This window comes from Phalacrocorax aristotelis, chromosome 13, assembly GCF_949628215.1.
Source record: "Phalacrocorax aristotelis chromosome 13, bGulAri2.1, whole genome shotgun sequence".
In the NCBI taxonomy this organism is placed as follows: Eukaryota; Metazoa; Chordata; class Aves; order Suliformes; family Phalacrocoracidae; genus Phalacrocorax; species Phalacrocorax aristotelis.
In genome coordinates, this window is record NC_134288.1 from 5,675,475 (window position 1) to 5,694,416 (window position 18,942).

The window sequence follows — 18,942 nt, forward strand, 5'->3', positions numbered from 1 at the left end:
TTGTTACTGACAGTTTTACAGGCTTTGTAGTTTTATGTTAATTGCTATATGTTGTACATGTAATTTATAGATTTTAAAGAACTGTTTAGCTTTTGTCAGTAAACTCCATGTAAAATGAATTTACTGCATCTATTAGATATGTAAATATTGTAATTTAAATTATTTTCCTGGTTTTGTACTTATCTGGTTTTGATACTTAAATGCCATCTTCTCTTTCAGCTGAGAAATCACATACTTTATCTAGTGGAGAGCTATCAAACTCTGGTGATTGTGGGGGAAACAGGTTGTGGGAAATCAACGCAGATTCCACAAGTAAGTGTCAGTTTAACTTAGTAAAATCAGGTCGTTCTTCAGGGGATTTTCCATGAAATGTTAAACCAGCAACACAGAACTGCACTGTGAGGATGGAATTCACCTGTGCTCATGTGTGTGACCAAAAGGAAAGAAATATAAGGCTTCATATTAGATAGTAGGAGCTGTCTGTATATCTGTAATACAAAACCTTCTTCCGCTACAGGAAAGGACCATACACAACAAATAAGTTTATGCTGGTACAAATAGTAGTCACTGTGCTGTAGTAGGTGTTTATTACTCCATCAGAATCATATTTAAAATTTTGTTGGGAATATGGTTTTAAGAAGGAAAAAAGGTATACTTTTCTTATTAGCTTTCCTCTTGGAAATTTTTTGAATAGTCTATGTTTTTGTGGTTTTGTAAAATTTTCCTCTTTTGTGACAGGAACAAAAAAGGTCTGAGAATGTTTCAAAGTTTGTTCTTGATTTTAACTTTAAAAATTGCAGACTAACAATGAATGTCCCTTGCTTCAGTGTGAGCGGAGGACTTGTGCTGCTTAGCTTTTTTTTCTTAAAAAGGTTATAAAAGAGAAGAGAGAAAAATGAACTAGCTAAAATACTTGAGACTCAGAGAACTGCTCTTAGATGCTTTCTGAAACCTTGTGTGCTTAGGATATAGGCATTGTACTATATTAGTTTTAATGGTGAGATCAATAATGCACAAATCTCTAAGTGATTTGCCTAAGGTCGTGCATTAGTGAGTTTCAGAAGCAGGAAGAAGCACATAGTGTGGAGCACTGACACCTTGCTGCAATCACAGCACGACCAGTTCATTTCTTATCCTCACTGTTTGCAGTACCTAGCAGAAGCTGGCTGGACCGCCGAAGGAAGAGTTGTTGGAGTGACGCAGCCTCGTCGGGTTGCTGCTGTTTCAGTGAGTTCCTCCATGTCCGGAGTTTCCCGGTTTGTTGTCATTATCACCTCCAGTTCATTAGCAGGTTTTGCTGAATAGCAGGAATCACAACTGTATGAGCTCCTGAATGAATAGACATTTCTGCTTATCTGCCACACAGAATTGCTGCTACTATGTGCTGAACTCAACCTGATTAGTAAGTCTTGCCAAAGATTCCAAATCCAGAATTGCAGATGTAGAAGCTTTGAAATAAAATTGAGTGGTGTCAGCAGAACTGTGTACAGAAGTTAGGGCTGCGCAGGGTTGAGCTATGATTGACTCTGGACTAGAACTGTGCTTGTATGACCCCTAGCTTCTTTCACAAAGTAACGTAGGGATGTAAATCTGTGCATAGTAACACCCAGCAGAAGAAAGAGGAGGTTGTGTACCTCTCTCTGGCAATTCATACCTACTTTTCTCAAATCTTTGTTTCTGTGGTTTTTGTTGTTGTGTGGTGTGTTGGTTTTTTTTGTTTCTCCTTGTGAGAGTGTCAGGGAAAAGAAGAAATAATTTACTGTGAGAAATCTTTCCAGATAATAGTATGTCTAGGAGAGCATAACATCAGCTAGGTGTACTATGAGAGGAAGAAAAGGGGATGCTGAGGGCAGCAGCTTGTACTCTTTGGTTATAGTCTGCACAGAAAGCACCCAGTGCTGCTTATCTTCATAACTGCTGCCAAACACTGACCTTGGGGGGCTGAAGTTTTCTGCTGCAGCATTCTTTTGGTACAGAAAACTGAGGTGCCGTTTTGTAACCCTCATTTTGCCTGTTCTTTATAATGTATTAAACTGTACCTGCAACAAATCAGCTTAAGCCTCTTGTATAGCTGCTCAGTCTACACATTTTTACAGCTTGCTATTTCATCTCATCCAGTATTGTTTGACCAGATCCAACATGGTAAAGGAAACAGTCTCTAGCAGTGATCTGCATCTCGTGCTTTGCGCAGTCTGCCTGCAGTGTCCTCCCGTTTCTCCTTCATAAGACATCCAGCTGACGGTGCACGGTTCTACAGATGTTGTGTATACTGCAATGATTTCTCACAACAAACTTACTTCTTTTTTTCCCTTTGATGTCTTAACACATTGTTTTTAAGCCTAAAAAACCGATTACTCAGTTAGGGCTTAGTGTATAGATACAGTAGGCTTTTTCTTCAAGAATGTTGTTGCAAACTGCCTGGACTGCATGGCTGATGCAGGGAGATGAGAGATCCAGTTGGTGGTTTATTGCACTGTCTGGAACTGAAAGTGATATTTTTCTTTTAATCTGTGTGCTTATCTGCTTTCCCATCTAGAGTAAGGGCGTTGTCAGAGGTAAAGATGCGTAGTTGCAGAGGCATAAGGCATGGTTTAGAAATTCCTGAACTTCTGCTTGCATTACTCAGACTGACAATTGTCCTGAATGCTTGGGCTGACAGTGATGGAGTGACAAGATTCCAAGTGAAATCATGAATTTGCTGCCTATCGGTGTGGTTTAGAATGTCACTCAAATGACTGAAAGTAGCTTGTTCTTGGAATTCTGAAGACTAACGTATGCATTTTGGAGTTTTATTATGTCTTTAGCTATTAAATGTCTTTGTAGCTGGCTGAAACTGTGGCCTGACAATATCTAATATTCGGTAGAATAAGTCTGAATAATTCAAGATTTTTAGCTAAAGGAGCTATTGGCTTAAAACAGGCCCAGGGTAGTGCTGTTCCAAAAATTGTTGCTGCTTTTAATTATTTTAATTATTCTGCCCATTCTCTGTGTTTTCTGAATAGAAGATTCTGTATTGGGAAAAGTATGGTAGCATCTTTATTTAAAAAACCAAGTCTGAGTAAGTTCAGGGACAGATCAGCTTAACTGATAACTTTTTACTGCATGCCATATACCTCTGTTCTTTCCCCTTGCATGCCAACTGTGTTCTTCTATTGCACTCCTGCAATTGCTGGTAGGTGGTCCCTCCCCAGCGTTGTGACTTGGTTGAGCGGCTGCCTTTGTAGGTCTGTTGGAGTACATACCACAGAAAGGTACCTCTGTAGCTTTCCTGAGTAGAAGCAGTGTGAAACAGATTTATTAAGTTACACTAAAACATTTTTAAAGTATTTACCACTTGTATGCTCAGTATGCACTGTTATGTTGAATAGGATTTTGTGTTTGAATGAGAACAAATAATTAATCTTTGGAAGCACTACCTCTGTTCCTGTTTTGATGCCAGTTCGCTATGGTCAAAATAACGATACCATGAAGTAGTGTGCTGTGGGCTGTCTCTTTTTTATGAGAATATCTTTTCTCAGGTTGCAGGCCGAGTTGCTGATGAAAGAGGTGCAGTGCTGGGGCATGAAGTTGGATATTGTATCCGGTTTGATGACTGCACGGATCCACAGGCTACAAGAATTAAGGTGAAACATGAACATGTGGTTACTCTGAAAGGGTTAGCTGAAACTTCTTCAAGTACTTTTGCAAAATTAATGGGAACCTTGTGATGCCCAGTAAAGAGAATAGATAGCATTTCAGTCTTCCAGGTGGGTACCCCAAAAGTGTGCTTGAAATGGCTCTGGCTATCCAAACCTTAATATGTGATTAGTTTGTGTTCTATTCTGCTAGTCTGTCAGCCACCATTTTAAAACTAAAGGTGATTTTCAAGGCAGGTGTGGGCAGATATCAGTAGGGTGCTAGTGTGACCTGATATGTCACTCAAAGTCATAGTGGAAAGCAGCAGTGAATCACAGCTGAAGTATCCTCAGCACCCTAAAAATAGTCTTCAATTAAAAGCACAGATAAAACATAAGATGAGTAGGCTAGCTGAGAGTAATTTAATGTGGATTAAGTAGCAAGCTTTGCAGCTGTTCTTCAGTGCTGTGAGCAATATTAATGTTGCTTGTGTTGGTACAGATGAGAGTTTGCTTTAGCTAGGCTGGAATAGCAATGATGATGATGAATGAAACAATTTGCTTTTGATTTTCTGAAGCTAGCGGGCCTTTTCAAGCAAAAGAAATTTAGATGTTTGTTCATTAAATGCAGCTGAAATCTCTTTTTTGAGTGTGATGATTAATCATTTGGTGTTGGAAATTTGGAGGTTTTTATCTTGCACACCAGTTCTTGCCTAGTTCAAGGCCACAGTTGGAGTCCCAGGTCAAATGACTGTTTGATGGCTACATAAAGCTGGTGGGTTTCCCCTGCTAGTAGAAAGGAAGTATTAAATGAAAATGTTGCATTTTGTCGAAACGTTAAGGTCTGTGTCCTGGTCAGAAGTATCTGATAGATATTAAGTAGCCTACTCTGAGAGGGTCAAGACTGGATTGACACAGGGGATGTCATTGGTAGAACAGATTCAGCTATGTCACAGACAAGAGTGAAGAAATTTCTATTGCCGTGTTCCAGTACTGCCAATCTGTTATTTTTTTTAATACAAAAATAACTAATTTTAAAAATCAATACTGATTAAAAAGCAATCACACTGCTTATCTCTGGACTAGCACTCAGAAATACGTGTTTGGCCTCCGTAGCTAAAAATTGATGATTTTAATAGATCATTAGAAAAATACAGGCAAGGAAAAATTCAGGTAAAAGCCTAGAAAATAATCTTTAAATATCACATGGGTAATCAAGACTACCTGATAATGGTTGTTTTACATTTTTCTTTGCATTCACTTTTAGTTTCTTACTGATGGTATGCTGGTGAGGGAGATGATGGCTGATCCTTTATTAACAAGATACAGGTAAGGAGACACGGAGTGAATGCTTGCTGAAGTGTAATTTGGTAAACAGCTGCATCTTTTTAGACCAAGGTGTGGTTATTATAGATTAAATACCAAAAGGTGTGAAAATTATTTTAGGAGTTTGACTTCTTTAAGTTGTAAAGACTGTCAGAAATCGGTTGATTATTGCAACGCCAAACCTGGCAAGATTTGGTGCTGTGGTTATGGAACAAAAGCTAAATGGGCCTCATGGAGTCTGAATTGTCTCATTTACTAGTTTTAAATTAATCTTTTCTTTCTGATGCTGATCACATAAAAGAAAAATGAACAACCAACATGGGCTTTTCTAGTATCCAGAAAACCTATGCAGTACAATAAAGATAGACCTTTTTCCTCTCCCCTTTCCAAAAGCTAGCCTGAATAAAGAACAGTGTGTATGTGCCACGTGGTATTATCTACATTTTTCTCCCTATTTCACAAAATCCCAGGTTGGAAGGGACCTTAGGGATCATCTAGTCCAACCTTTCTAGGAAGAGCCCAATCTAGACAAGATTGCCCAGCACCCTGTCCAGCCGAATCTTAAAAGTGTCCTGTGTGGCCGAGTCAACCCCTTCCCTGGGGAGATTATTCCGATGGTGACTGTCCTCAGTGTGAAAAATTTCCCTCTGGTGTCCAACCGGAATCTCCCCAAGAGCAACTTGTGTCCATCCCCCCTTGTCCTCTCCATGGGACTCCTTGTAAAGAGGGAATCTCCATCTTCTTTGTAGCTGCCCCATAAGTACTGGCACATGGGGATGAGATCCCCTCTGAGCCTCCTTTTCTCAAGGCTGAACAAACCCAGTTCTCCCAGCCTGTCCTCGTATGGAGCTTCCCAGTCCTGTCCACATCCTTTTTCTATAGAGGGGACCAGAACTGTGCACAGTACTACAGGGTGTGGCCTGACAAGCACTGAGTGGAGTGGGATAATGACTTCTTTCTCTCCGCTGGTGATGCCCTTTTTGATGCAACCCAGCACCCTGTTGGCCTCTTGGCCGCAGCAGCCACTGTTAGCTCATGTTGAGCTTTCTGTCCACCAGGATCCCGAGGTCCCTTTCTACAGAGCTGCTCTCCAGCCAGGTGGATCCCAGTCTGTGCTGCACTCCCAGGTTATGTTTTCCCAGGTGCAAGACCGTACACTTGTCCTTGTTGAACTCCATAAAGTTCTTGTTAGCCCACTCTTCCAGCCTATCCAGATCCTCCTGCAGAGCAGCTCTCCCTTCTGGAGCGACTACTTCCCCACTCAATTTGGTGTCATCTGCAAACTTCACCAGGCTACACTTGATGCCATTATCCAGATCACTTATGAAGATGTTGAATAACACTGGGCCCAATATCAGTCCCTGGGGGACCCCACTAGTGACAGGTTGCCACTTGGAAAAGGGGCTATTTATCACCGCTGTTTGGGTGTGGCCTGTCAGCCAGTTCCCCACCCACTGCACAGACCACTTGTCTAGGCCATAATGCATCAATTTCTCCAGGAGGAGGGCGTGGGGGACCGTATCAACGGCCTTGGAGAAGTCCAGGTAGACAATGTCCACTGCCCACCCCATGTCAAACAGGCAAGTCACTTTGTTGTAGGAGGCCACCGGGTTAGTCAAGCACAATCTGCCTTTAGTGAAGCCATGTTGGCTTTTATCAATCACGTGCTTCATTTGACTTGTGATGGCCCCCAGGAGGATTTGTTCCATAACTTTCCCAGGGATTGCTAAGGCTGATGGGCCTATAGTTACCTGGATCCTCCCTCGAGCCCTTCTTGTAGATAGGGCTTGTTTGCAGTTCTCCAGTCCTCTGGGCCATTCCCCATTGTCCATGACTTCTTGAAGATTATGGAAAGTGGCCTCACAATGATGTCAGCCAGCTCTCTCAACACCCTCGGGTGGATGGCATCAGGGCCCATCAATTTGTAGGGTTCAAGTTCCTGTAATAATTAATGTACTAACTCTTTCTTCACTGATGGTGGGTCTGTGTTTTGATCAATGGGGAATTTCGTTCCCAAAGCCTGGGACCCAACAGCGTTGGTAAAGACAGAGGTGAAGAAAGTGTTGCGGACCTCTGCCTTTTCAGCATCGTTGGTGATTGACTCTCCTTTTCTCTTTAACAGTGGCCCGTGTTTTCCTTCTGTCTCTGATTATGGTTGACATACCCGAAGAACCCTTTCTTGTTATTTTTGATGTCTATGGCCAGTTTCAATTCAAGCTGGGCTTTTGTTTTTCTAACTGCATCTCCGCACACTCTAGCAATGTCCTTGTAGCTCTCAAGAGATAATTCTCCACTTCTCCATCTCTGGTATGCTTCTCTTTTCATTTTGAGTAGATCCAGGAGCTCATGGTCGATCCAAGGGGGCCTCTTTCTCTGCTTACTTCCCTTTCCTTTATAGGGGATAAACTGGTTTTGTGCTTCCAATAGAGTGTTCTTGAAGAACTCCCAGCACTCGCTAGCTCCTTTGTCTTCCATGGAAGCATCCCATGGAATCCCTCCCAACTGAGCCCTGAGCGCACTGAAGTTTGCTCGTCTAAAATCCAGAACCCTTGCCTTAGAGCTGACCTTCAGCACACTCAGCAGGATCCTGAACTCCACAATATTGTGGTCACTGCAGCCAAGGCTATCACTAACCAAGATATTACAAAGCAGGCTTTCTTGGTTTGTGAATAGCAAGTCCAGCAGTGCCTCATTCCTGGTTGGCACGACTGACGTTTGTATGAGGAAGCAGTCCTCTATGCATTCCGGGAACTTGGTGGATGACGTGCAAGCTGCCGTATTGTTCTTCCAGCAGATGTCTGGGTAGTTGAAATCACCCATAAGGACCAGGTTCTGTTGGCCAGAAGCTTGCTTTAGTGCCCCAAGTATTGCTTCGTCGGCATTGTCATCGTGGTTAGGAGGTTGGTAGCAGATGCCCACTGTGAGGTCCTGCTTGGTGACGACTCCACTGACTTTAACCCAGAGCAGTTGCAGTCACCATAGTTGACCTGAATATATTTGAGGTTTTCCTCAATGTAGAGTGCGACTCCTTCACCTCTTCTACCCTGCCTGTCCTTATGAAAGAGCCTATAACCATCCATCGTGATCCCCCAGTATTTTGAGGTGTCCCACCATGTTTCAGTTACTCCTATGATGTCACACCCTTCTGAGTGGGCACAGAGCTCCAGTTCCTCCTGTTTGTTACCTAGACTGTGTGCGTTTGTATACATACACTTGCGGTGATCACTGCTGTTGCGCATCTTGGGAGGCAGCTAAGGAACATTTCTCACCGCACTGGTTGGCCTTACTCCCCTGTTGGATGTGCTGGTGTGAGCATTTCCTTAATGGATCCCACCCCCAAGTCCTTCAGTTTAAATTTCATCGCTGTGCATCTTTTAACTTCCACAGTTTTCTAAGTGGCTGTAAAGAGTAATAGTCCAGCAGCAGATTTCAAATAATGATTTTTCTAGAAGACAGGAAGGCACTGATTCTAGTGTCAATCAAAGAATTTCTGAAATCTTATCTTTCTGCTTTATTCACAGTGTCCTCATGCTGGATGAAGCCCATGAACGGACTCTTTATACAGATATTGCCATTGGCTTACTAAAAAAGGTTATTTTTTTTTAATGTTCTCTGTAACAATTATCACTTTCATCCTTTTCGCAAAACCACTGATCCTGATGGCCGATTACTGAACCCATTTGAGAGAGGGTGATTTCTAGTTCCTCATTCCTACAGCCTAGTGTGCATACCCAACTATTTACTTTAGGCATCTGACAGCGTCCTCTGTTTCCTCCCCCCAGTGCTGAAATGTCTCCTTAGATGATATTAACAGAAAGGTAGTCTTCACTCTGCTGCCCATGCGATCTGATAGGGGGTTGTTTTTGGCTTTCAACCTACTAAAGTTCTGACTCCCACCAGGAATTAATAGTAAGCTATAATGATTACAGACTGAATGGTCTTAAAATGAATACATAGAAGTTCAAAGAGTCATCAAGTTGTTAGATCTAGGGGCGATATGGGTGCTTCAGTTCATTGGCTGTCTTGTAATTTCGAAGTATTTGTAAAGAGAAGTTACTGGTAATTTGGATGCTCTAAAACTTGGTTCTAGCCTTGTATCTCAGAAAATAGTTTTTACTCTGGATGTTCTTGGTCTCTATCCTAGGTTCAGAAGAAGCGTGGGGATCTTCGACTGATTGTGGCTTCAGCCACTTTGGATGCAGAGGTATAGCTCACGGATTTGGTTTGAAATGAAGTGACCTTAAGTGGCAGCACCACTGCTATTTATATACAGCTTATCCTCTGTGCTGCTTGCTGCTTCTGAAGCGTGACTGCTGTTTGAGTGGTGAAGAAGAGAGGAAGGAGTAGAGGGAAAAATCTGCTGTAGTTGCTGTGTTTGGTTTTCATTTTGTATTAGCAAACTTTTTGGAAGTAAATTTAAACATTAATCCACTTTTCATACATTTATGCCTTTTCTCCTCTTGTTGATATTGTCGTATAAAAAGATGTTTTCTTGGCTTCATCTAGTCTAGTAAGAGACATTGGTTTAGCTCTGTTTTGTTGCTAGCAATGATCTGAGACAACCATAGACCAGTAAAAATAAGTGATAAATGAATAGATTTAATTTCAGTGAGGTCTTACTAGTTCCCTGATTGACCTGTGGGCTGTGGAAACTTAATGTATCTTCCATAAAACATCATTAATTTAATTTTGAGTAGGAACAGAAGCAATGCTCTCCTGGATCAGAGCAGTGTTTCATCCATCCCGGTGTTCTGTCTGTAGCAGCAGCAGCAATAGGAGATGCTGTTTAGAGAGAGTGTATGAGCCTGTCTGCCTGCTGTGGGTCTATTCTCTGTGAGCTGCTTCAGCATCTGCAATGGTTGTGATAGAGGTATTAGACAGTACATTCCTGCTGTTTCCTTCTAGTATGTGTTTAGGGACCTGCTGTTTGTTAATTTGTCTTTGCATCTGCTTGATGAAACTGTAAGTCTCCAGGACATGAGAGCAATTTTCAGAGGTTTGCCACCTGCTATATAATGAAGTACTTTATTTAATTTCTTTTAAACCTGCTGGTTTCATCAAGGACCCGCTAGTCTAGTAGTGTAGGCTTTTTTTAAAAAAAAAAAACACCAAAAAACCCAGCAAAACCAATTTTACGTTTACTTTATCTGTCGCCTTTGATTCTGCAGACCTCAGCTGTGTGTCTTCTCAGCCTTCTGCTCTGCAAGCAGAGTCCCAGCCTTTTCAGCCTTGCCTTGTAAGGCAGCTACTCCATCTCCTTTATCATGTGTATTGCTTTTCTCTGTACTTTTCCTAACTCCACTGTGTCCTTCCTGAGATGTGGTGGTGAGAGCTCACTCGTAGCACTGAAGATGTAGGTGTACTGAGATTTCCTTTAGTGGCAAATATCATATGCCATAAGTCTTGATAGCATGCTGTGCCTTGGTAGTACTTCCACTACTAAGTATTTGGTATGTTATATTAGATAACATTACAATACTTTGCCTTTGCAGAATTTTAACTGTCAGAAATCACACCTTTCAAATAGTTTACAGTTAATGTAAAAATAAGTTAATTGGAGCAAAATGGTTAGTATGACTATGTAAATATTGATTTAAATGCAGAAAGTTTATGGTACCTCTATAACGGTCATAAAAGTTGAGATGGATTATTTAGGGTCTTAATATTTAAAAGACTTCCTGTCAATAAATCTAAATTTATGGAGGTGTCTCGCAATGCAAAAATCAAAAACTTTCATAAATCAGCCTAACTCTGCTTTTACAAAGTGTGGTCTCTGTGCTCAGGAAGAGCTGTAAAATTGACTTGCTCATACAAAAGTGGATGAGAATATGCAAGCCCTACCCGAAACTTTTAGGACCAATCATTTCTATGTTCTTAGCTTTGACTTTGCGGCTGTTAAAGATCCAATAAAAAGTTTATATATCTGCTTTTTCCAACTGTATCAGCTGATCTAATTTTATTGCCTCTTTTTGAATTTTGCTTTTCAAAGTAATAAACACGCAAGATGGTGTATTTGTGCTAAGTGCCTGAACCCCAGACAGACAGAATAGAAGGCAACAGAATCAAACTTCAAAATTTTTAAATTGGCACTGTCAAATTTATGAAGAAAACATCCAAGTTGTAGTAATTTAACTTCTTAATGAATTTAGGTTTCTCCCTCAATTATTTGCAGTATCAAACTGAAAGTATTTGTTTTTATTTTAATGTAGAAATTCAGGGATTTCTTTAATCAAAATGATACCGGTGACCCCAGCAAAGATACCAGTGTGATCCTCACTGTTGAGGGGAGAATGTTTCCAGTGGACATCTTTTACATACAGAGGTGCGTTCCTGTTTGATCTTGTCAGTGGTGATTAGGAGAGCGTGCAACTGTGGTATCATTTTGTCTAGCTTAGAGCAAGGAAATTCCCAGACCAGTGGTAAGGAGGTGTAACATTCAATTTGGGAAACATTTGGATACTGCTTATAGCAGCAGACATGTTTTTAAGCATACTGTACTGTAAAGGAAACAAATTAATTGCTGAAGGCTGATTCCCAAAGATGCATCATGAACTAAAAGTGCTATGGCTGATGTATAGTGCCCAAAAGCTAGCCCTCTGTTTGTTCCTTGTGGAAGTGAGGAATCTGTACCTGTTTTTCTGCTAATGCCTCTGCTATTTTCTCTCCCCATAGCCCTGTTCCAGACTACATAAAATCAACTGTGGAAACCGCAATGAAAATTCACCAGATGGAAAACGATGGTGATATACTGGCATTTTTAACTGGCCAGGTATAGACATAAGCAATTTTTTTGCTTTACAGTGCTGTATTGTGGGCTTTGCGAAGCCGCCTCAGCCTCCTGCTTTCCTCAGCTGTGCTTACTTTAATCTCATTAAAGATGACAAATATTTCTGCATTGATGGAGCAGAATTAGGCCAGTCCCAAAGACTTGTAGAAAATGTATGGCCTGGATTTAGCAAAGCTAGTGACGGATGATAGTTTTAATCATTTAATGCTGTATGCTTTCAGCCTTGTTAATAAGTGGAATAGCGTGTGGGCTTTTGGTGCTAGTCACACCTACAAAGGTGTTAAATTGACAGCGAGTCATCATTAATAGTTAACGCAAATGGTATTTACATTTGTTAGGGTTAACATCTGAAGTCTTTGTCAGAAAAACAAATTGCTATAAGACAAAAATTTACTAGTCTCTTGTGCTCTATTTATGCCTGTCAGCTCACTTTGCAGCTGACAAGAGTAAATGGGAGGTAGCTTGTCATTCTTCCAGTGAGGAGCTGCCTTGAAGAGCTTCAATAACATCTTGCATATTTGCAAAAGAAGTTCTTTGTCCCCATTATTGATTTATCTTTGGAAGAGTGAATTGGGTATCTCATGAGGCTATGTCTAAATGTTTTGTTGTCTGTGTTTGAGGGAGATGCCACAGCTGATCTCTGAGATGAAATGTGAAGTTGAGCAATAGGTGTTAATGCTGTTACTGTGTCATTCCTGATCAAGACCCACAGCATTCTGCACTTTCAAAATAGATTGGCCTCCCATTTTGCCCTCACAAGTTGAGATACACAGGAAAATAAGTGTGCTTCCTCCTGAACTTTGTTCAGTCCTTCCCTTATGATTTTTCTCATGTATTGTGGTGTGACATTGTCTCAACTAACAATGAACATAAATGTTTGTATAAATAAATATATATTATGAGTAGCAATTTATGTAAGAATATTACAAAATTGAGGGAGCTAGGCAAAAGATCCTGGAGTTTGAACAACTGCAATGATATTTTTCTGGTGCATTTTTTGTATATAGTTGATAGCTATGTGATATTAAAGTGAAACCTCCCTCATTCTGTCCCCTCTCTTGCTCTGGCTCTAGGAGGAAGTGGAGACTGTTGTTTCTATGCTCATAGAACAGGCTCGGGCCCTTTCTCGCACTGGAATGAAAAAGCACCTCCGTGTTCTCCCCATGTATGCTGGGCTGCCTTCTCCAGACCAAATGAAGGTGTTCGAGAGGGTTTCTCACAGCGTCAGGAAGGTAAGACTGTTGCGTATGACTCAATTTCTACCACCCAGAAGGGTGCCTGCGTTGCACAGATTGTATAGATCAGGTTTGCATCATGAGAATATTGCAAACACTTACCACAGGAGACTTTCTGCATCTCCTAACACTGCCTGTCAGTTTTCAAACTGTGAACCAAGGACATGTTGTCTGGCTTCCCTTTGCATCTTTGATCAGCCCTAGACATGTCCGTTCTAACTCTCCTGTCTACTTCATCAACTTGTCATTTTTTAGGAGTCTTTGTACAACCTTGTATTTGTCTATGTCCAGTTACAGCTTCTTACATTCTGAAGTCCTCTGCTTTTACCTGGTATTATTTCTTTTGGTGGTGTAAGTGTCTATGGCTGTTTTCTACCAATAATGGAAAACTAGTGTCAGAGTGGGTAAGTGCTGTATTTTCAACTAAGAAACAAGTTAAAACTTCTTTGGTTTTAGTAGAAAAAAAGCTTTATTTTGACTTCTGCAAGTCTTGTTTGGATATTTCATGTCACAGAAGTATACAATAGGTCATGATTAGTGCTTTCTGCTTAGGCAGTGCCTGTGCTGGGGCTGAGATAAGCTGATGGAATTACACAGGGGTGACTTGTTAGACGCCAGCAGGCACAAGAATTATAACAAGTAAAATTGTTCATCTGATGTTGGAGAACATTGAGTGTAAATACTTCTTTTCTCTCTAGGGTATATCATTAGTCAATTAACTTCCAAGATATAATCTTTTAATTTCAGGTGAAATAAGGAGTAGATTTCCCTCTGTCATCTGGGAACAATTATTTTTTAATATTTTGGGACATATATGTAAGTCTATCTCTGCAAGAATACTGCACGTGGAACATTTAATCAGCTCTGTTCCCCTCCTATCCCCTGCCTCACTCCAGCATTACAAGTAACAGCTCAATATAACTGAGAAGCAGAAAGAAAATATTTTTAGTTTGCTACATAAGAACACTTGATTTACAGTCAGTTAACATTTTTCTCTGCAAACACTGCCAATGATTTTTTCTGAAAACACTGCCAAGTTCTTTTATGAAGAGAGAATAAATTTGAGTAAGAAAGTGACTGTGAAGCTGTAAAAACTGGGCTTATTTCAAGCTGACAGCTCTTTCTGCTGCATGTACTGCATCCTTTTGTACTCTAGAGCGTGCTTACTGGAACTGTTGTATCTGAGATCTTTCATGTGGCTTGCATTTGAGTCCTGTGGACTGATGCTAGGGCTTGATAGTGTAATTGGGGAGTTCACAGTATCCTCTCTGTATCTGTAGGTGATAGTAGCCACCAACATTGCTGAGACCTCCATCACAGTTCACGGAATTTCATTTGTAATTGATTGTGGTTTTGTGAAGCTTCGGGCCTATAACCCCAAAACAGCCATCGAATGCCTTGTGGTGGTACCAGTATCTAAAGCTTCGGCTAATCAGAGAGCAGGGCGTGCGGGACGGAACCGCTCTGGGAAATGTTACAGACTTTATACAGGTCAGTAATTTGATGTGTAGGGAAGGTGAACTTGCTGGTGTGACTTCCATTTTGTTTTACAGTTTTTAAAGTATTTGATTAAGGAGAACAAAACTGTGCTTTTTCTTCAGTGAGAAAGAGAAATTTCCCTTCGTTATTTCTCTGGCTTATTTAGAAATACATTGTTCATATGTGCTAAGTGTTGGAAACAGAAACCTTTTATGAATCAGAAACACAAATTGAGCTGGGTAGGTACTATGAGATTGTCAGCAATTGCAAACCTGTAATGTTAATGCAACTCTTAGAGTGGTGAGTCTGCTGAGAAGTTTGGTTTTTAATTGTTTTGGTTTCTGAGCAGTTGCTTCAATTTATAATACCCACCTGTGGTGCTCCCTTCTGTGACTAAAGCCTGCTTTAGGCTGTGCATCTAACAAAGGACACTAGAAATCCTTCAGAAAACTAAGGGAAAACTTCTTTTTGTGGCCCCTTTTTCACAGGAATGGGTGCCAACCCCAAATGCATCTCATGAATCAATGATCCTGGCACTGTACAAAAATTACTGTTAAATTAAATCTGTTGGCGACTTACCAGTATTCAGAAACCTGCAACCTAACTGTCTTGGTTATCAGCTGCTTAATGAGAAAAGGCTTTGCAGTTGAGCACTGCCATTGCTTATGTGCCTCAGGTTCCCTCTAGTTTTACTGGAGCGTCGAGACTTAGATCAAGCATATCTTTAAAAATGTGTGTGTGCTTGCCAGCAGTTGCCACGTTAAACAAAGACGTGATTTATTCTCTAAACTTTTGTGCCCAGTGGAGAATCAAGAATGAATGTCTGCTGCATAATATACCAAACTTACTTAGCTTGTTAAGTATCTTACTGGAGAAACCATGACTACACTGAAGTTATTTTTGTGTGCCTGAGAGCTGGCCTAATGGGTGCTTTAAGAAATATTTTAAAGTCCCTTTTAAAGTGCACTGAATGGACAAAAGTAGAGAAAAGGTACACTGTCTTTGTCTTGGTCTTAGTGAAAGTCTGAGACAGAACAGACAAAGGAGAGGGTTCTGTCTAGAAATTAAAATAATTCAGGTAAAAATAATGTATTTCTTGTCTTGATTTGGAGTTGTAGATCAGCATAGGGATATGTGTGTGTGTCTGTCTTTACTGCAGAAGAGTTAGTTAATGAAAGGCACAGGAATTTTGACCTTACATGAAGTATTTTTCTAGACTTAGACTTCATAGTGATTGGACTTTATAAAAGGCATTGCCAAATAAATTGATTTTCAATCCTTAGTCTTTAAAATAAATATGCTTTTTAAAACCTTATTTAGTTTGAATAGTCACTAAAAATAGTATTTTTATACTGAAAGCATGCTGGTTTTGAACTTTTCATTGTCCCTTCTTTAAAAAAATGCTTTTTTGAAGTATTGCACACTGCCTTTTATTTTCTGATTAAAAATATTAGACAGAAGAGAAATAAAGTCTTTCCAGATTTCTGTGAAGAACTTGTAACATTTCTAATTGAAGTGTGGGTGGGTTGACTACAGACTCAGTAATGTAGCCAAACCCATTGAATTTTCTATTTAAAGCGTCTTAAAATACAGTAGTTAAAGATCTTTGAGTTAGAGTTCTTTTAACACCTGTTAAGTGTTCATACTTGATAATTTTAACTTGAAACCGGTACGATTCTGTCATGTTGACTGCGCACAGTAGGAGTTGAAACTCAGTCCCAAATTGCTTTGTTTTCTCCCATAACAGAGGAGGACTTCGAGAAGTTGCCCAAGTCCACTGTTCCCGAGATGCAGCGCAGTAACCTTGCACCTGTCATCTTGCAGCTGAAGGCTTTGGGAATCGACAATGTGCTCAGGTTCCCCTTTCTTTCGGTGAGCCCTAGGCTGTAAAGTCTGTCATCTTTCCTTAGGGTGAAGAAAGATCACAGGATGACTTGCTGATAACCCACAGAACCATTAACCAGTAACTATTGCCCTGTTAATTTGGAAAGCATAGCGCATTGTCTGCTGTCAGGTAGCGACGTGTGTTTTGGGGAATCAACTAGTGCAAGTGTGTGTGACAACTCAGACGTGATGACTGCGTGTATGCTAGTTTGCTGTTAGAGGTGTTGAGAAGTCAAGAAAGGCCAAGAAAGACGAACTCAGATTCTGCAATACCGTAACTGTAGTCACTCTGCAGTGAATATATGAAGAGAAAGGGGAAAAATTATATCTGTGGAACTAAACCTGTGCTTGCCTGTCTTGTTAAAAAGAGCAGTACTAATTTATAGATTTGTTTTCTGTAAAGTTTCTAGCTACTTTTGTATTGCTGTGAAAAACAAACATGGTAGCATTAGGAGAGAAAGTTAAGTAACTCTTCTGGTCGCTGCTGGCATCACTGCTGGACAAAGCAAGTATGCCTTTTCTGCCTCGGATCTGGAGAGCATCATAGCGATGATGCTGAGCCTGTTGAGATGGTTTTGACTCGCAGCACTGGTGGTCAGTGGAAGGGTGGTAGGGAGAGTCTGGGAGCTCCTTCTTCATTCTGTGTACGCAGAAGGCAGGTAGGTGGAACTTAAGGATTTTGTGAAAGAGGAAGATCTAAGAATATTTGTGAAAATTCTTGTGTTCTATGATGATAACTTTAAACAATGCACATTTTTTTTCTTCACAGCCACCTCCTGCACAGTCAATGGTGCAAGCTTTAGAACTGCTGTATGCTTTAGGAGGTAAGAATATTGTGCTTTGCTTTATTTATAGCTATGTTACAGGAGTTATGGAAAAAAATTGTTAATTGGGATTTGGTGGTTGGATGGACACTAATCAAACTTGCATTTGAGAACTGTGCTTTGAGAAGGGGAAAACGCAGCCTTGAGTGGTGGAAGCTTTTTTTGGTGTGTTTTTACAGTGTACCTCGGTCTCCTCTGAATTTACGTTCTTTTCTTCTGGTTATTTCAGACAGGTAAGCAGGCAAAAGGCAGCAATAATTTTCTGTGAGGAACTAGAAATCTATTTCATAGAATATAAACAAGAATGTAACTGTTTAGATTGGGCAAATGTGTATTTATAGCTATCTTCTGTGTATTTCCTTGCACCTTTGTGGGAGGAACCAGCTACTTGTCCTTGCTAGGAACAGGGCTCTGAGCTGCTGAGGGTGTTGGCTTGATTCCCTCAGGCAGATCCTCTGTGTTTCTTCAGTCCTTAGAGAGTGGTGTGAAGGTACAAACAGAGCCCGGACACAGATCAGTACATGAGTTAAACACTAAGTTTACCTGCACCCAGTTAGATAAGTTGTTAGGTACTCAAATCTCTTTGTGTTGTGATCGTTCATTTTGTGTTACTGTGTTACAGTGATGGAATCATGTAGCACTTGCAAGTATAAACAGAAAATGTTGAAAGTAAAGGTTTGACATCTCTTTCAGCATCAGAATTTAGCAAGCTTAATATAATTGCTGCTTTGTTTATTCCTTGGTCAGACTTTAAAAAGCATAGTGTATCTATTTAAAATTTTTCTGGTAGCATGTTACATCCCTTATCTGATCTTGACCTGTGTGTGGGAGCTCTGCCTACACATTCTAAGTATAATCTGATGCTTGAATTTGGGAGAGGCCAGCCATTGGACACTAAAATTAAACCTGAGAGCAAGTGTGCTTCCTGATGGCTTAGCAAAGCAAGGGCCACATCCTAGTTTTCAGACCTTCTTGTTGATATGATTTTGAAGGTATGACTGACAAACGTGCTTAATAACTTATCTAGTTATAATTTTAAAAATTAGTTCTAGTGTGTGTCTGCTCTGAATGTAGTGTGGCTTATGGCTAAAAAGCTACACCTTACGTAGTGTGGTGCTGTTGATGTTAGTGGTGTTGGTCCTGCAGCTGAGACAGAGTTTAAACCAAACCCTGATCAGGCAGCACATCTTCTCCTGGATGAATTGCAGCCAGGTTTCTCACACTCGGTGTCTGTGTTTCAGAGCGGAGCCCGCTTGCTTCTCATGCTTTAAATGCATAGAAGCTCATTTGCATGCAGCTCGCAAAGAGAGGCTGCTCTAGTTTTACTATCGAACTTTCTGGTTATGGACAAATGAACAGATACACACAGACTTCTAATGAAAAGAAAAAAAAGCTGGTCTAACAGACCCTGTGAGAGCATAATTCAAAGTACTTTTCTACTATTTAGCTACTTATTGGAATATTTGTTGTTATTATTATTATTAATTATCTTCTCTGAATTACTAATAACAGCTTGTCCTTAAATTCAGTAGAGAGTCTGAACAATGCTCTTAGTCATATGGTTTAGTTTTAGGTAGTCCTGCGCGGAGCAGGGAGTTGGACTTGATGTTCCTATGGGTCCCTTCCAACTTGAGATATTCTGTGATTCTAAATGTGTTCGTTTTGGCTTTATTCGTTATGTTGCTACACTCAAAGCACACTGTAGTAATATTTTTATACACAGTTTTCAATTCCTTTTTGTTGTGGTGAGTGCAATGTCTAATTTTGTTTATAGGAAGAACTATTATATTGTT

General features: G+C 40.4%; 1 protein-coding gene across 3 annotated transcripts in view; it reads left to right on the forward strand.

Moving 5' to 3' along the window:
* The window catches only part of DHX35 (DEAH-box helicase 35), a 35,937-nt gene that overhangs the window by 2,634 nt on the left and 14,361 nt on the right, over positions 1–18,942 (forward strand). For 2 of the 3 annotated variants that reach the window (XM_075108976.1, XM_075108978.1), the window contains exons 3-14: positions 220–312; positions 1,150–1,227; positions 3,519–3,623; positions 4,882–4,943; positions 8,462–8,531; positions 9,085–9,144; positions 11,150–11,262; positions 11,613–11,709; positions 12,801–12,959; positions 14,243–14,453; positions 16,189–16,313; positions 17,095–17,149. In XM_075108976.1, coding sequence (XP_074965077.1) covers positions 220–312; positions 1,150–1,227; positions 3,519–3,623; positions 4,882–4,943; positions 8,462–8,531; positions 9,085–9,144; positions 11,150–11,262; positions 11,613–11,709; positions 12,801–12,959; positions 14,243–14,453; positions 16,189–16,313; positions 17,095–17,149 — 1,228 coding nt within the window. The remainder of the gene's footprint in view (positions 1–219; positions 313–1,149; positions 1,228–3,518; positions 3,624–4,881; positions 4,944–8,461; positions 8,532–9,084; positions 9,145–11,149; positions 11,263–11,612; positions 11,710–12,800; positions 12,960–14,242; positions 14,454–16,188; positions 16,314–17,094; positions 17,150–18,942) is intronic. The other variant, XM_075108979.1, reaches the window with a different exon arrangement.